This window comes from Anomaloglossus baeobatrachus, chromosome 7 (genome assembly GCF_048569485.1).
Source record: "Anomaloglossus baeobatrachus isolate aAnoBae1 chromosome 7, aAnoBae1.hap1, whole genome shotgun sequence".
Classification (NCBI taxonomy): Eukaryota; Metazoa; Chordata; class Amphibia; order Anura; family Aromobatidae; genus Anomaloglossus; species Anomaloglossus baeobatrachus.
In genome coordinates, this window is record NC_134359.1 from 132,604,263 (window position 1) to 132,621,960 (window position 17,698).

General features: G+C 47.6%; 2 protein-coding genes across 4 annotated transcripts in view; one reads left to right on the forward strand and one right to left on the reverse strand.

The window, feature by feature from the left end:
- Positions 1–6,994, reverse strand: part of MDH1B (malate dehydrogenase 1B) — a 107,308-nt gene extending 100,314 nt beyond the window's left edge. For both annotated transcript variants that reach the window (XM_075319003.1, XM_075319004.1), the window contains exon 1: positions 6,920–6,994. In XM_075319003.1, coding sequence (XP_075175118.1) covers positions 6,920–6,941 — 22 coding nt within the window. In that variant the 5' untranslated portion in view covers positions 6,942–6,994. The remainder of the gene's footprint in view (positions 1–6,919) is intronic.
- A 217-nt stretch (positions 6,995–7,211) lies between these two features.
- FASTKD2 (FAST kinase domains 2) overlaps positions 7,212–17,698 on the forward strand; it is an 81,430-nt gene continuing 70,943 nt past the window's right edge. Inside the window, exon 1 of one of the 2 annotated variants that reach the window (XM_075317715.1) lies at positions 7,212–7,292. The gene's annotated coding sequence lies outside the window, so the exon portion shown is untranslated. The other variant, XM_075317716.1, reaches the window with a different exon arrangement.

Genomic DNA, 17,698 nt, shown 5'->3' on the forward strand with positions numbered 1-17,698 from the left:
GCCCACCTGTCAGCGCCGGCTTCTGCACTGAGAGATGGGCGGGAGGATGGGCGTGCATATGTAATGAGCGGGCCCACGTGGTCACGGCAGGCGCTGCTGCTGCCTGCTCGTGCCCCCGATGACCCGCAGCACCCTCATTCCCAGCTGCAGCCCTATAGTCAGACCATAAGACGCACCCCCAACTTTCCCCCAACATTTGGGGGAAAAAAAGTGCATCTTATGGTCCTAAAAATACGGTATATATTATTCATCAGAGTTATATTACTCCTCAAAGATTGAATAAGATGAAAAACTCGGTTGGAGAGAGTTGTCCGAGGTGTGGGAGAGATGGTGCAGATTTTTGGCACATGATTTAGGAATGCCGAATTATTCACTCCTATTGGGGAGATATTACAGCGGCTCTCTCTTCTATACTTGGGAGAACGGTCCCTATGAATCCGATTTTGTGCTTGTTTGGTGTGGTGGATGTACACTCTTGGTCCCAGGGTGAAAACCTATTATTAACAAAGGTCCTGTTTTTGGCTCGAAAGGGCATTATATTAAATTGGATGAATAATTGTCCTCCCTCTAAGGCTTCTTGGATTGCACTGGTGAACGCCATAATTCCGCTAAAGCAATTTGTTTATAAGACGAGAGGTACTCTAAATAAATTCGACAAAATCTGGGGCGGATGGTTAAGATCGCCCTTGACTGGGGGTTCACCCGGGTCCCTGACATCCAACCTACAATCACTGCTGTTGTAGTAATATTTTGCCACCATGAGAATTATCCGGAAAGGGGATGCCCATGGGGCATGAGATATACTTTCTGATAGTGTGACACGGTTCCCGACAATGAGTCTCAATATTCCTTGTCAACTTGGAATGTTATTTCATATTGGATACAACTTGTAAATATGTGCATTTGAAGTACCTTCTGTTAATTCCATCTTCTGGGTACAAGATATTGACTTGATTATTGATGTAATATCATACTTGACCTTAATTAATGCTTATTCTTATCTTATATGTACAAACTGTTGAACCAATCACTGATGTAATGCCATACTTAACCTTCAATAAAACGAGTTTAAAAAAAAGGGGACTTTGAGGAATGGCATCATATTTTTGAGGGGACAGTATATCTGGTCATGGTCCACATGGATCATAATAATGTATTATAGTTGGAAGCTGCTAAGCGACTTACTCCTAGATAGGCAAGGTGGTCTCTGTTTTTCACTAGATTCAACTTTTTTGTGATGTATTGTTAGTGGGTTAAAAACATTAAAGCCAATGCATTGTCCCGTTGTTTCCCGGGGAGGTAATGGTGGTGAGCCTGTCCCCATTTTGCAGAAAAGAGTCACTATTTCTGTAATATGTTTGGACCTGGAGAAGAAGGTTGCAGAGGCTTAGGGGGACGCCCCTGCTGCTTGTCCTCCAGGTATAATGTTCTGTTGAACTTTCGAATTAGAATATTTTGTGAACATCATGATTCAGTTCTTGCAGGTAATCCTGGTAGCAAAACTACCACAGATCTACTTTCTCATCATTTTTCGTGGTCAATGCTGTATCAGCAGAAAGTTCGGGATTATGTCTCGTCATGAAACACGTGCGCGTTCTGAAACCAACCATACTTGTCTATCTGGGGTCCTGCAACCATTGGCCATAGCTTGTAGACCGTGGAGTCACCTATTGGTGGACTTCATCACTGATCTCCCCATGTCTGCAAATAAAACAGTGGTATTAGTAATTGTGGATAGATTTAGCAAAATGGCTTTTATTGCATTACCAGAAATTCCAGTTGTTAAAACTTTAGCACAAGTTTCCATTAAAGAGATTGTGAAACTGAATGGTCTCGCCTCTGATATTGTTTGGATCATCGGACCCAATTTCCAAGTTTTGGAAAGCATTTTGTACTTGTTTAGGGATTTATCTCTCATTTTGTCCACTTTTCATCCACAGTCTAATGAGCAGACTGAATGGGTGAATCAAAATCTTAAGACATATCTGAAGTGTTTTGTTTCTGAAAAATCAGGAAAATTGGGTTTCTTATTTACCTTCAATGGACTTTGCAGTAAATAACCTACTTCACAAATAAACAGTCAAGTCCTTGTAGTTCAGGGCATGTGGTTTTCAAACACGATTCTGCACCTTTAATGGAAATCATTCTTCAGGAGTTCCTCATCTATAAACTCTGTGTGTTGGGGATCTGAATAATTTGAGGGTGATGGGTTCCAAATATAAAAGTATGGCTGATCAGATGCGCTTGGTTGGTCCGGACTTGAGTGTTGATGATTTGATGTGGTTGTCTGTGACGGGGTCCTTCTCCCATATCACACAATTAACAGATCGAGAGAGGAGTGAGCAATCCAAAGCATATTTATTCCATGCAATACAGAATGACCATCAAATAATCCACCACACAGAGGGTAAAATATTCCAGTAATGGCATCAATGTCCCAGGGATCAGTTACAATCCTCCAGCAGTCCCTTTCCAGGCCAATGGGTTTTTCACAGTCTCTCTGGCATGCTAGCCGCAGCCTCAGCTTTTCCGTCCCAGAGATCAATCTTCTTCCTTCTCTCTTCAAGTTCTCAAACAGACTGACTCATTCTTCAGGTAAACAGATAGTCTTGGTGGATCCCAGGCCCCTCCCCCACACCTAAGTACAAAAGCGCCTCAAGGAGCTATAACCCTGCAGACAATACAATGTACACACAAGCACTACAAATAATGAACAGTGAGCCACGCTTAAACATTAACCCACACAAAATGGTACATAACCCACAATAGCACACCATCACAACCTCTCCCTCCTTCTTAATAAGTGAGTATGCCATGAGGTCTACACAGACCTCTGGCCATCTCACTTAAGTCCATGTTGCTCAGCTGTGGATAGTCTATGGTTCTTCTTGCCGGGTCAGTTTATCAGCATTCTGGTGTTGGCTTCCACGCTTGTATTGGATGGAGAAGCTGTAGATAGTCCCTTGTACAGCGGTAGGGTTGGAAGGACAAGCTTCGCTTTGTGTCCTCCTTCACTGAAACTGTGTTTCCTGCACCCACAAATCAGCATTGTTGATCTCCCACATCATTTCCTAGGAGAATATCTGCAGGCAGGCTGCTCATCACCCCAACCACACATTGCTTGACCCCAAAGCCAAAGTCCAGATCTACAGTCGCCTTTGGGATATTCCTCCTTTGTCCTCCAGCCAATTCAATAACAATCCCTGGTCCATAATGTATCGCCTCTGGCCGAACCACTCGGGGATCAGCTATTGTGAGAAATGACCAAGAGTCACAAAATCCAATAACTGTCTGTCCATCCAGCACGACCTACTGTAAGTGCTTTCTTGGGTGATAAGAATTCGAGGCTGTGGCCCGCACCCTATAAACACCTAGTGGTCGAACATGAGTGTCTGAGTCATTAGGTAAGTCAACTTGAAGGGGTGAGAACTCTTCCCCCATTGTGTTTGGATGTAGAAAATGAACAAATCGATTTGGTGCAAGGTCGTTCCTCAATCGACCAGCAGGGCAAGTGTTTTGCAATACCCAGGCTGCCCACATCGATAACATCTGCGTTGTGTCGTACTCCTTCCAATGTGCATTCTGGAGAAGGCAGTAGGAGAACCTGGTGACAATGGCCGGAGGCCATACACTCCAACAGGGGCATGTCTGGTGCAGGGGTCAGCGGTACACTCCAGTGGAGGTGGTGGTAACTCTTTCTCAGGCGGGATGGAGTGCACAAAATGTAACGGACGAGATTGAGGTGCGTGGGGGTCCCTTCGAGTCCTTGCGGGACAACTGGATTGCAGGTGCCCAGATTGCCCGCACCCATAACATCTCCTCTCTGTGATTCCCACAGGGCATGGTCGGAACTGTTGGGGCCCAGAATTGTGAGCTGTGGTTGTCATTGGCCTGAAGCTGGTTGGTGGGGCAGATATAACTGGAGAGCCCCGAGGCGCAGGAGGATCAGACTACTGCTTATTGTCCATAAGCCTCCTCCATTGCAGTCAAAATGGTAAGGGCCTCATCAGCCAGGGCTAAATTAAGTTTAGCTTGGGACCCGAACTTGAAGTAAACCCCAATGAAAATCACTAATTGGGCAGTTAGGGCCTCCACCAACATACAGCCAGCCATGAACAGATCACTTGTGGGGGTGGAGTTTTTCCATTTTTTTTTCTTGGGGGGGGTCACACTACATCTGATCATGCTGTTGTTACCCCCTAGTGTAAACCGTTCAAACACAGCAAGCGGCTCACACTGGGCTAAGCACTGAGAGTACCCGAGCACAGTGATGCTCGCGAGAGTGGTGTTCGTACATAAAGCAACTGAACTCCAAACTCAAACTCTGTTTTTTCTTTTTGTAAAAGTTTGAACACCGAACCTCGGGTTTGCTCGACTCTACTTAGGAGGTTTGGTTTCCTGTCGGTCACATAATTGATTTTTGCTCCTGGGAGGTAGCATATTTCTCTTGCGGATAAGTCCGGCCTGCAGACAGCTGCCTCTGTGTCTCTTAGTAGTGAGTCACCCACAACTACCACTCTTTTTTTTCTTCCTGGGAACACTATTTTTTGACACTCCTGTTTCTGGAAGACTTTTGTTAGAATGGTCTCGTCTTGAGTTGAGACATTTTCATCCTTCTGCATGAGGATTTGAACGGTTGCTTAGTTGGTGGGTGGTGATAACCTTGGGATCCGCTGACTTATGGTCACATGTATCCATTTTTCTGCCTCTGCAGGTGCTCTGAAGCTTCCTTCCTTTCCGTGTCCTAAAGGGTTGCTTCTGCTTCGTGTAAGGAATCCTCACCTTCTTTAATGAGCTTCAGCGTCGTTATTCTTTCTTCTAACTTTTGCACCTTTCCTTCTAAAATGGTAATTAATCTGCATTCGTGGCAAGTGAAGTTGGATTTTTTTGTCTGGTAAATCCGTGAACATGTAGCATGTGTCGCAGTTCACCATGTGGGTTTTTAGTACCTCTTCCATAATGCTGCTAAATTCAGATGAATTTTCCTGTGTTTTTTTTTTACTTTACCTGTGTATCCACTGCCCCTGGGTGTAAAATGTACAAATTCCAATATCTGTTTTTTCGATGTCCTCAAAGCAGTGAGACCCGGCTAATCCCAGCAATTGTTCAGCTTAAGGAGATTCTTCTTTTCTCCTGAGAATACATTGGAAATATGCAGATGAGGCCTCCTGGGGCTACAATCACTGACAATTTCACCGCACTTGTAATTTTTCCCGTTTTGTAGTACACTATATGGTAAAATTAATGGTTTCACCCAAAAGTACAACTTGTCCAGCAAAAAACAAGACACGCCCTCATAAGGCTATATTGGCGGAAAAAATAAAAAGGTTATGGCTCTTGGAAGAAAGGGAGGAAACAACGAAAATGAATAATCACTGGGTGGTGAAGGGGTTAATATGAGTTTTCGATGCTGCATTGTTTGTCTCTATTTGGTGTATCATGCTTTAAATAAAGCAATAAACACACTATAAATTGCATGTGCGTTTTTTACCTGTGGATTTTACACATGTAATGCAAATCTATGGGGAAATTCCACACAGAAATCTCAGCATACCGAAAGAGAAATTGTCATTCTGTGGATTGGAAAAACGCACTGCAGATCAGTATACGCAGAGTAAAGAAGCAGCGGTTTTTAATGTGTTTCTGGTGCAGTTTTGTCACAAAAACGCATGTCTGTCTTTATGCCAACAAAAGCAATGAGAATTCTGAAGTGCTGCGCACACGTTGCTTTTTTTTCCTTGCAGAGTTGGTTCAGGGAAAAAACTGCAGCATGTCTATTCTTCGTGCGTTTTTCAGGCCTTTTACCCACTGACTTCATTATGAAAAACGCATGGCAAAAAACTAACGAGCTGACTTTTTGGTGCTTTTTTTTTTTACCAGAAGATGCAGTTTTCTGTCCCAATTACTCAGTGAGCGCACATACCCTTATTGTAAAACATTGTGTTTTTGACTCAACGAAAATATGCAGTGTCAAAAACGCAATAAAAACTCATAGTGGGCACAAACACTGAAGTGCCTGTAATGCTACAGCAGCACCACCGGACTCCCACAGACTACTCCGGACCCTCCCAGTCTTCCCGGACTCCCCAGGACCCTAGTGGACTACTCTGGACCCTCTCGGTCTTCCCGGACTCCACAAACTCCCCTGGACCTTCCCGGTCTCCCCCCAGACTTCCCCAACTCCCAGACGCTCCTGGACCCTTCCAAACCCTCATGGACTCTTCCAGACCCTCCCAGTCTACCCCCAGACTTCCTGGAGTCTTCTGGTCTCTGTTCAGACCCACCGGACCCTTCTAGTCTCCCCTTACTGGACACCCAGACTCCCCCAAACTCTACCGCATTCCCCCGGACGCTCCCATACACCTCTGGGACCTCCTGGTCTCCCCCCAGACCCTCCTGGTCATCTCCCAGACCTTCCCGGGCTCCCTTCAGACTTCCCAGACACCCAGTCTCCCCCAAACCCATCCCAGACTCCCCAGGACCCTACCAGACTACCCCAGACCCTCCTGGATGCCCCAGGACTCTTGTGAACCCTCCCGAGGTTTCCTGAACTCCCCCCCTAGATGCTCCCAAAACCCTCCTAGACTCCGCTGGACTATCCCGGACTCCGCCGCATCCTCCCGGACTCCCCTGAATGCTTTGGGGTCCTCTCAGACCCTCCCAACCTTTCCAGATTCCTCCGGATTATGCCTTACACACACACACACACACACACACACACACACACACACACTTGACCATTAGTATCTGAGGAGCCGTGTGCTCTATACACTGTGAGCAGAGCGCCCTCTGGTGGAATCTGACCATTACTGAATTAGAACCATTGGAGTGAACAGAAGACGACATTACATTTATTCTCATTGGTAGCACACAGGAGAAGCCAGCACTTATACCCTCCAGTAAACACTCATCTCTTTACCTGCGAGAACGAATTTTGCCATGACAGCTGCTTTGTACGCACCGGAGAAGCGTCCCTTATTGCTAAGCAACGGGAAACACAAGGCGGGCGCTCCTGATGACGTCACTTAGTCCATGTCGGCTTCTTTGGCTTATTAGTAACAGGTACCACATATGAATAGTTAATGCTCAGCATGAAAACACAAACAAGCGGCAAATTCAATTTTCTACTGCGTTATTTTATATTGAAATATTTAAAAAAAAAACCACATCATGCTATATTAGTAATTTTGACTGGTTTGAGACTCCGTAGTGGTAGGCGTGGCTTAAGTGACGTCACGTAATGGCGCTGTCCTAGTAGCTGGCATGATTTGTTAGCCGTGTGTCAAATGAAGGTGAGTGCGGGGATGCGGCTGACAGCCGGTGTGCACAGTGTGTGACCGGACATGGTACCGCTGCGGGCAGTCCGAGTGTGCGCTCCTCATACAGCCGCAGCACGGTCCGCTCTTCACACTCGCTATATTTAGGAAGCACCAAAGTGTGGACACATGGTTATTACTGCTCGGGGCTGTTCTCTGCTCCTGTGTAATGTGCCGGCGTCACTGGTGGACTCCATGTACCCTGCATTACCCACTGTCCTCTAGTGTGGAGTCGCCAGTGATCACCAGTCTCCTCTATCGTGTAATCTCAGCTGTAACCAGTGTATCGCCAGTGACTGTCACATGTATCTTTACTAACAAAGAGGCTTCCTCAAGGATTAAGGAAGATAGAGGTACTAATGTTCATATCATCTATCTATATATAATATATATATATATATATATATATATATACACACACACAGGTCTGGCAAAGATTAAGAGACCACTGCAAAATTTCTGATTTTCCTCTTTATAGGTATTCGAGTAAAATGTAAATTGTTCTTTTATTCTATAAACTACTGACGTCTCCGAGTTTCCAAGCAATATATTTTGTATTTATTTTCTGAAAATGAGAAATGGTCAAAATAACAAAACAATGCATTGCAATCAGACCTCAAATAATGCAAAGAAAACAAGTTCATAATCATTTAGAAATAACAATACTAATAATGTTTTACCTCAGGAAGAGTTCAGAAATCAATATTGTGTGGAATAATCATGATTTTTAATCACAGCTTTCATGCGTCTTGGCTGCTTTCCACCAGTCTGCTTTTGGATGACCTTATGCCCCTCCTGGTCAGTAGAATGAGGCGTACTCTGGTTGGAATTTAACTGACACTGGATTCGACATATGGAGAAGCTGATTTTTATTAAACTGTGCAGTGATATCTTAATTTTTGCCAGAGCTGTGTATAAATATATATAAAACATACAAGAAATATTGCATTATTTGGGCCGTATGACCACCATTCCCGGCTCTGACACCGGACAATTATCACAGCACACTGCGTACGATGTGAGGCTATGTGCCCATGGGAGTTTGTACCCGTGGATATATCCGCAGGTACGTCCGCAGGTTTCCCGCAGCTGATTCCTAGAATCCGCAGATATTTTTAGCTGCAGGATTCAAGCGATATAACTGCGGTAAACCTGCGGACATTCTTGCAGCTTACTTGCAGAAGTCCCGGCCCTATCTCCATAGTGGAGGAGCGGGATTTCCGCAGGTAATTCTATAGAAAGAATTGACATGCAGTTATGTGCGGCTGTGGTACATCCACAGCTGCACGTATCCGCAGCATGGGCACATACACTACCCATGTACCATAGGATAACATTGGGAGTGTCTATACTTGCTGAAACCTGCAGATTTATCTGGAAAATCCAGAAAATCCGGGGATTTTCCGCAGATAAATCCTTAGGTTTAATCTCCTGTGGGCACATAGCCTGAGGATTCACAAGTCTGCAGTCACAGAGTGACACATATAGTGACGGCAGACTTGTCATTTAATACTTGTCACCAAAAATCACTCCTTGTGTCAGGAAAACGCACCAAAAAACGCATGTGGTATTGGTGTTTTTTTGTGCCATGCATTTTTTTGTGAAATCAATGACTGGAAAGGTAAAGAAAAGCATCAAGAATTGACATGCTGCAGATTTTTCTGCACCCAAAACTGCAAGGAAAAAATAAGCAACATACGAACAACATTACAGAATTCTCATTGACTTTACCGGCGTGAAGATAGACATGCAAATTTAGGCCACAAACTGCACCAAAACTGCATCAAAAAACGCATCAAAACCTGCACAAGGCCTAATACCATCCTGGGGCTCCAACAGCAGGAGCCCTGAATAGCAACATAACTGCCTCTGCAAAGACTCGCCATGGACGTCCTCTTAAGTTAGGCTGCTTTCACACTACGTTTTTTTAGCATGCTTCATGAATGTTTTTTTGCTGCAAAAGCGGATCCTGTTTTTGCAGAGAAAAATGCATGTGTTATTTTGCAGGAGCCTGTCACTTGAAGTTTATGGGCGGGCATTGGAGTCATGTGATCGGGAGTGAGGGGAACTGAATGTGAGACTGGGAGCCGGCATCTGACAGCTGCGGAGGCTCGTAACCAAGGTAAACATCGGGTAACTTGCTTGGATACCTGATATTTACCTTGGTTACAAGCGTCTGCAGCTGCTAGGAGCCGGCTCCCCGCACACGTAACCAAGGTAAACATCGGGTATCCAAGCAAGTTACCCGATGTTTATCTTGGTTACGAGCCTCTGCAGCTTTCAGGCGGGGGAGGGGGAGAGAGGGATTGATCACGCCAGGCTGGTTTCTGGGCATGCTCAGTAGAGCAAGCAGGATCCTGTCTATCAGCATGCCAGCGTTCACCTGTGTTTGCGTGCAGTATAGTCAGGATCCAGCAATTTGCAGTATTTGGATGCAGCTCAAAACGCTACAAGTAGCGTTTTTGAAAAAAGTTAAAAAACTGCAAGTCGCTGGATCCTCACTATAACGCACGCAAACGCAGGTGAACACATGTTGACGCGAGTCCATTATAAATGCATTGAAATGAAAACGCATTTGCACTGGATCCGTTTTTGCATTAAAAAAACGTTCAGGACGCATGTTAAAAAAACGTAGTGTGAAAGCAGCCTTAATTGATTGCAGTATTAAGCTATGTGCGCACGTAGCGTTTGTCCCTGCAGAATTTTCTGCAGTGATTTGAACAGCACACGTGCGCTTCAAATCGCTGCAGAAAGAGTCTGTAATGAAAAAAAAAAGCCGATTCCATGCGCTCTGACTGCAGCCCCTCCCATAGACAGAGCGGGGGCTGCAGGCAGAGCGCAGGAAAGAAGTGACATGTCACTTCTTAGAACGCGTGCTTCGGGCTGCAGCCGAATCGCTGCACTCTATGACCCCACGTGCGCACGTCTCCTGTACAATCTTCATAGATTATGCTGGGGACGCAGGACACATGCAGTTACGCTGCGGTGCAGATCGCAGCGTAACTGCATGTAAATACGCAACGTGCGCGCGTAGCCTTATTCACCAAAACCTTTCCCTCGCTGCATGGCTGGCTGCCTCTGTTATGCCTGCATGCAGTTTGGCAGGAGCAGAGAAGCATAGCCCCTCCACGTCTTGTGATCTGCCTTGGTGTGTCTGCCGATAGATATGGATTACTACTGAGAACAAAGGCAGCAAATTAGAAGGGAGACACCTAGTGGGTGGCACTTTGCACTTATTTCTAATGGTTAAGAGCATAATTTTTAATAATTTGCCCATTTATAACATTATCTATGACATGAGCTCAAGTTGTGTACCGTCAGTGTAAGACGCTGACACCAAGTCCAGTTATTTTTAGCTGTTGGGAGGGTAAGAACAACAAAAAAATATTACTGCTCCTTTCTGGTCTGCACTGAGAATTACAGCGCAGTCACATATGTTAAAAGAAATCTGTCAGCAGGTTTTTGCTATGTAACTGAGAGCAGAATAACTGGGCAGAGATCCCAATTCCAGTCTTGTCACGTATTAGGCTTTCTGCTGTAGTTTCAATATTATTAGTGTTTTATCAGGTGGGGATTATCAGTAGCTGACTAGGTCTCATGTGGAAGTTGATCAGGTTAATCTGTATAACCCCCACCTTTTGATTAACAGCTTTCTGCCTATGCACAGTGTACACAGGAAGCTGCCAATCAGGGGTGGGGATGGTGTTATACAGAAATCAGCTTACTGACTACTGCTACCTCTACAGCAGATAGTACGAGGCTCCTATCCAAACTACACCAAGCAGTCCAGGAAGTGACACATCACTGGAATCAGGCTCTCTGCCCTTACATCATGCTACGTCCAGATTACATAGTAGAGAACTGCTGACAGATTCCCCTTAAAGAGTTTGTAACTCCCAAAATGCCTATTAACAAGCTACACAGTGATATAGGGGACATAGCCCCTATGAAAATCATAATAGCACTGTACATTTTAGTGGGCCAATGAGAAAATTACCGTACTTTTTAATTCAAATGAGGGCTCTTTGGTGCACCTGTGGGGTCAGTGCATCATTATGCCCCTTCAACTGGCATTTTGCTCCCAAAATTTGCATTATCCCTGATTCTGATTGCCCATAGTGAGCAATACCTGAACTCCGTGTCAGGGCCAGAGCATTCTCCTCCCTGGCTCCTCGCTAGACTTCTGCATGTATCACTGAGCGGCGGCCACATAAATGAGCCACGGAGGAAAATGCTCCTGCATTGACACTGTACGGCCGGGCTCAGACAGTGTCAGTGGAAGAACATCAGACGATAGTGGACCTATGACACTAATGTCATCTAGTAGATGCGTGACACTGCATATATATTGTATGGCTATATAAACAAAGTATAGAGCAGCTATCTATACACTAAGATGTGAAAACGTTGAATATATGGAATGTAAAATGCATCACTGCTGTATAGAGTATACTGATAAAATGAAGGTTCTCCACCAGCCTCAACAAGGCAAACCTTTCTTTGCTGGAACCCTAAACCTAATATTTATCAAACATGTCTATCCCGGGCTAAAAGCCTGAAGATTGTAAGTGCAGGCAAGATCCAGGATTAATATAAAAAGGAACCTATCATATGAAGAAAACACTATTAACCTGCAATTAGGGGGTTATCTGCAGGTTAATAGCATCTTGAAGCTTCCCTGCGCCCACCCTTAGAGCCCCACTGCCGGGAGGGAATGAACTTTATTCCTCCCAGCAGAATTCAGCTTCCAGTCACTGAGGTGGTGCTGCTGTCAGTCAGTGCTGGGCGCGGTTACAGCCTCACTCACTATACACAGAGCTGTCACCGAGCCCGTGCTGGCGCCATCCCGATCACTGAACCCGCTCTGTGTATAGGGATCAGCAGTTTTTCTCTGATGAGAAACAAACATAAAGTTTCTCTACTTTCTCTTATGTAGCAGAACAACACACAGCACTTCAATGGCATTTGAGTGTTGTACAATATTTTTTTCTTGTACCCATAGACTTGCATGGTCGATTTTGCCCCCATACTGGGATCAATATTTAATTTTTGGTGTTTTGGACATGTGAACACTGGCCCTAGGCTTATCAGAGGTACAAATGCTATCTGCCAAAAACACAACTTGTATAATATAAACGATAATAAAGAAATAAATAAAATTATAAACCTAGCATGATTTACTTACCGAGTAACCTGCACTGTACACTGCTCACACAGCTGCTCATTCTTCATCTGGGGCCACTCATTAGGCTCATGCATATTCACTGCTTCCCCCACCCACCGACATCTGTGATTGGTTCCACTCAGACAGCGCCCCTAGCTTGTGTGACAGCCTGTCTGATGCTTCCAATCACAGACCTGGTCTGCAGGTCTATAGCGTACAGTAAAAATAAATAAAAAAAACAACGGCATGTGGTGCCCCCCCCCCCCAATTTTGATAACCAGCCAAGATAAAGCCAGACAGATGGGGGCTGGTATTCTCAGGCTGAGGAGACCCACGTTATTGAGAGCCTCCCAGCCTAAATATATTAGCCTGCAGCCGGCCAACCACAGCACTTTACCTGGCTCTTCCTGATTGCCCTGGTGCTGTGGCAATCGGGGTAATAAGGAGTTAATCTCAGCTCGAAACTGACACTAAGCCCTAGATTAGTAATGGGAGGCATATATGAGACACCCCCATCACTAATCTGTATGTGAAAAGAAATAAATACAAACACCCCAAAAATCCTTTACTTGAAATAACAAAGACCCTTTTTCACCCCTTTATCAACACCCAAAACTTCTGTGCAGGTTTGATGTAATCCACACAAGGTCCCACAACGATTCAGGTCTTCTACATCTGAGCCTGGGGAGACCGAAAACATGTCCGATCTCTCCAGGGTCTGGGAAATACTGACAAGCGGGACCCGAGTGGCAGCAGTAACGTCACTCAGCTCACCGGAGGTCCTATCCGGGTTCTCATGAACAGTGCCTGCTGGAGGAGGGGAGTGCGAAGCTAGCCCAACATACCCCTCTCTCGTGCTAGCACTGTCACTGTTAAAGCGCGGGGCCATGCCCCATATCCCGCCAACCCTTTAACACTGACAGTGCTGCCGAGGGGGGGAGATGTGGTGACCAGAGTGCGATATTCAAGTCACCGGAGGTCATACCGTGAGAACCCGTGCATGACCTCCGGTGAACGGAGTGACGCAACTGCTGCCAGCCAGGTCCCGCTTGTTAGCGTTTCCCGGAGCCTGAAGAGATCGGACATGTTTTCGGTCTCTCCAGGTTCGGATGTAGCAGAGCCAGGACCGTCGTGGGACGTCGTGTGGATTACAACGGAACTTCAAGGGTCTTTTCTCTTTGTGTTTATTTGTTTTTACTTATAGGATTAGTAATGAGGGGTCTCATAGACCCGCCCTATTACTAATCTAGGGCTTAGTGGCAGCTGTGTTGAGATTAACCCCTTATTACCCTGATTGCCACCGCACCAGGGCAATTTGGAAGAGCTGGGTAAAGTGCTGGGGTTGGCGCATCTAATGGATGCGACAATCCTGGGCCGCTGTAGGCTGATAATTTTAGGCTGGGGGGCTCCCAATAACGTGGGTCTCCCCAGCCTGAGAATACCAGACCCCAGCTGACTGGTTTTATCTTTACTGGTTATCAAATTTGGGGGGACCATACGCTGTTTTTTTTTTTTAATTTATTTTTACTGTACGCTATGGAACGGTAGACCAGGTCTATGATTTGGAAGCGTCAGACAGGCTTTCGCACAGCATGGGGGTGCTTCTGACTGTAACCAATCACAGATGCCGGTAGGTGGGGGAAGCAGTGAATATGTATGAGCCTAATAAGCAGCCCCGAAAGAAGAATGGGAGGCCACGGGAGCAGTGTGACAGCTGCGCCGATGATGGGTGAGTATGAAGCGCTTGCTCCTACCCTCTTTGCACCGAATTGTGGTCCCCATAGATTATATGTGGACCGGCATCCGACCTAATACCCAGGGATCAATCACCCACCGACTCCCGAGTCTGCGGGGGATTGATCTGCATATCCTCCCATCACTAGTGAGAAACGCAGGGACAGAATGCAAGAAGATAGAACATGCTACATTTTTTGGTCAGACGTTTGTGACAAACTGCAGACTAAAAAAAACTGCAAAGTGTGCACATCAAATCTGAATTCTCATAGACTTTGCTGGGAAGTCAAAAGGCAGAACTTTCTGACAACAAAACTGCACCAAAAAAAGCAACAAAAAACAGTGTATGCATGTAGCCTTAGGGTATGTTCACACATCAGGTTTTTGCTGTGCGGCACAATCCAGCGCTTTGCGGGAAAAACGCATCAGTTTTTATTTTGCCGGATGCGTTTTTTCCTTATAGATTTTTATTAGTGCCAGATTCTGCCGCATGTACTTGCGTTTGATCCAGTTTTTGACAGATGCGGAAAAAATCGTCACTCCGGTGGGCGCACAGGACGCAGAGAGGAATAGCGCCGGGTTCGGCGCTGTGCGGCTTAGTGCATAATGAAAGTCTATGCGCGCCGAATCCGGTGGCATGCATCAAACCCCGGAAGCATGTACCGTTTCTGTTTTTTTACTTCTGAGCATGCCCAGAAGTGATATAAATTCATTGCTTGTCAGAAAATCAATCCCTCACTCTCTCTCAAACTCTCTCACTCACTGACTCATTCACTCACTCTCACCCACTCACCGATCACCGGCGCGGCGCTGCACGGCTGTCACAAAGCTCTGGCGGCTTCTCCTGATTTGAAAGTGCCGGCCGCCCATTATTCAATCTGGTATTCCCTGCTTTCCCCGCCCACCGGCACCCATGATTGGTTGCAGTCAGACACACCCCCACGCTGAGTGACAGCTGTCTCACTGCAACCAATCACAGCCGCCAGTGGGCGGGTCTGTATCTTGCAGTAAAATAAATAATTTAAAAAAATACGTACGCCCCCCCCCCCCCCCCATTTTGATTCCAGCCAAGATAAATCCACATGGCTGAAGGCTAGTATTCTCAGGATGGGGAGCTCCACATTATGGGGAGCCCCCCAGCCTAACAATATCAGCCAGCAGCCGCCCGGAAATGCTGCATCCATTAGATGCGACAGTCCCGGGACTCTACCCGGCTCATCCTGATTTGCCCTGGTGCGGTGGCAATCGGGGTAATAAGGGGTTAATCATGGCAGGCATCTATGAGACACCCCCAATGATTAACCTGTAAGTGAAAGTAAATACACACCCAAAAAAATACTTTATTTAGAATAAAAGACAAAAAACACCCTCGTTCACCATTTTATTAAAATCCCCAAACACCCCTCCTGGTCCGACATAATCCACAGAGGTCCCACGACGCTTTCAGCTCTGCTACATGAATCTGACAGGAGCAGCAGTAGAACACCGCTGCTCCTGTGAGTTCCATGCAGCAACTGAAGGGAGTCGCGCTGTCAGCGGTGACGTCACTGAGGTAGTGCCGGGGTGTGTGCGGTGATGATGTGTGCAGTAGTGCCTGCGTGTGCGGTGACGATGCGTGCGGTAGTGCCGGGGCGTGTGCAGTGATGATGCGTGCGGTAGTGCCGGGGCGTGTGCAGTGATGATGCGTGCGGTAGTGCCGGGGCGTGTGCGGTGATGATGCGTGCGGTAGTGCCGGGGCGTGTGCAGTGATGATGCGTGCGGTAGTGCCGGGGCGTGTGCGGTGATGATGCGTGCGGTAGTGCCTGCATGTGTGGTAGTGCCTGCGTGTGCAGTGATGATGCGTGCGGTAGTGCCTGCGTGTGCAGTAGTGGTGGTGTATGTGCGGTGGTGATGCGTGGGGTAGTGGTGGTGTATGTGCGGTGATGCATGCGGTAGTGCTGGTGTATGTGCGGTGATGATGCTTGCGATAGTGCCTGTGTGTGCGGTGATGGTGGGGGCGGTAGTGCCTGCGTGTGCGGTGATGATGGGGGCGGTAGTGCCTGCGTGTGCGGTGATGGTGGGGGCGGTAGTGCCTGCATGTGCGATGATGATGCGTGTGGTAGTGCCTGCGTGTGCGGTGATGATGCGTGCGGTAGTGCCTGCGTGTGCGGTGATGATGCGTGCGGTAGTGCCTGCGTGTGCAGTGATGGTGGGGGCGGTAGTGCCTGCATGTGCGATGATGATGCGTGTGGTAGTGCCTGCGTGTGCGGTGATGATGCGTGTGGTAGTGCCTGCGTGTGCGGTGATGATGCGTGCGGTAGTGCTTGCGTGTGTGGTGATGATGCGTGCGGTAGTGCCTGCGTGTGCGGTGATGATGCGTGCAGTAGTGCCTGCGTGTGCGGTGATGATGCGTGCGGTAGTGCCTGCGTGTGCGGTGATGATGCGTGCGGTAGTGCCTGCGTGTGCGGTGATGGTGGGGGCGGTAGTGCCTGCATGTGCGATGATGATGCGTGTGGTAGTGCCTGCGTGTGCAGTGATGATGCGTGCGGTAGTGCCTGCGTGTGCAGTAGTGGTGGTGTATGTGGGGTAGTGGTGGTGTATGTGCGGTGATGCATGCGGTAGTGCTGGTGTATGTGCGGTGATGATGCTTGCGATAGTGCCTGTGTGTGCGGTGATGGTGGGGGCGGTAGTGCCTGCGTGTGCGGTGATGATGGGGGCGGTAGTGCCTGCGTGTGCGGTGATGGTGGGGGCGGTAGTGCCTGCATGTGCGATGATGATGCGTGTGGTAGTGCCTGCGTGTGCGGTGATGATGCGTGTGGTAGTGCCTGCGTGTGCGGTGATGATGCGTGCGGTAGTGCTTGCGTGTGTGGTGATGATGCGTGCGGTAGTGCCTGCGTGTGCGGTGATGATGCGTGCGGTAGTGCCTGCGTGTGCGGTGATGATGCGTGCGGTAGTGCCTGCGTGTGCGGTGATGGTGGGGGCGGTAGTGCCTGCGTGTGCGATGATGATGCGTGTGGTAGTGCCTGCGTGTGCGGTGATGATGCGTGTGGTAGTGCCTGCGTGTGCGGTGATGATGCGTGCGGTAGTGCTTGCGTGTGTGGTGATGATGCGTGCGGTAGTGCCTGCGTGTGCGGTGATGATGCGTGCGGTAGTGCCTGCGTGTGCGGTGATGATGCGTGCGGTAGTGCCTGCGTGTGCGGTGATGATGCGGCAGTAGTGCCTGCGTGTGCGGTGATGATGCGGCAGTAGTGCCTGCGTGTGCGGTGATGATGCGTGCGGTAGTGCCTGCATGTGCGGTGATGATGCGTGCGGTAGTGCCTGCATGTGCGGTGATGATGCGTGCGGTAGTGCCTGCGTGTGCGGTGATGATGCGTGCGGTAGTGCCTGCGTGTGCGGTGATGATGCGTGCGGTAGTGCCTGCATGTGCGGTGATGATGCGTGTGGTAGTGCCTGCATGTGCGGTGATGATGTGTGTGGTAGTGCCTGCGTGTGCGGTGATGATGTG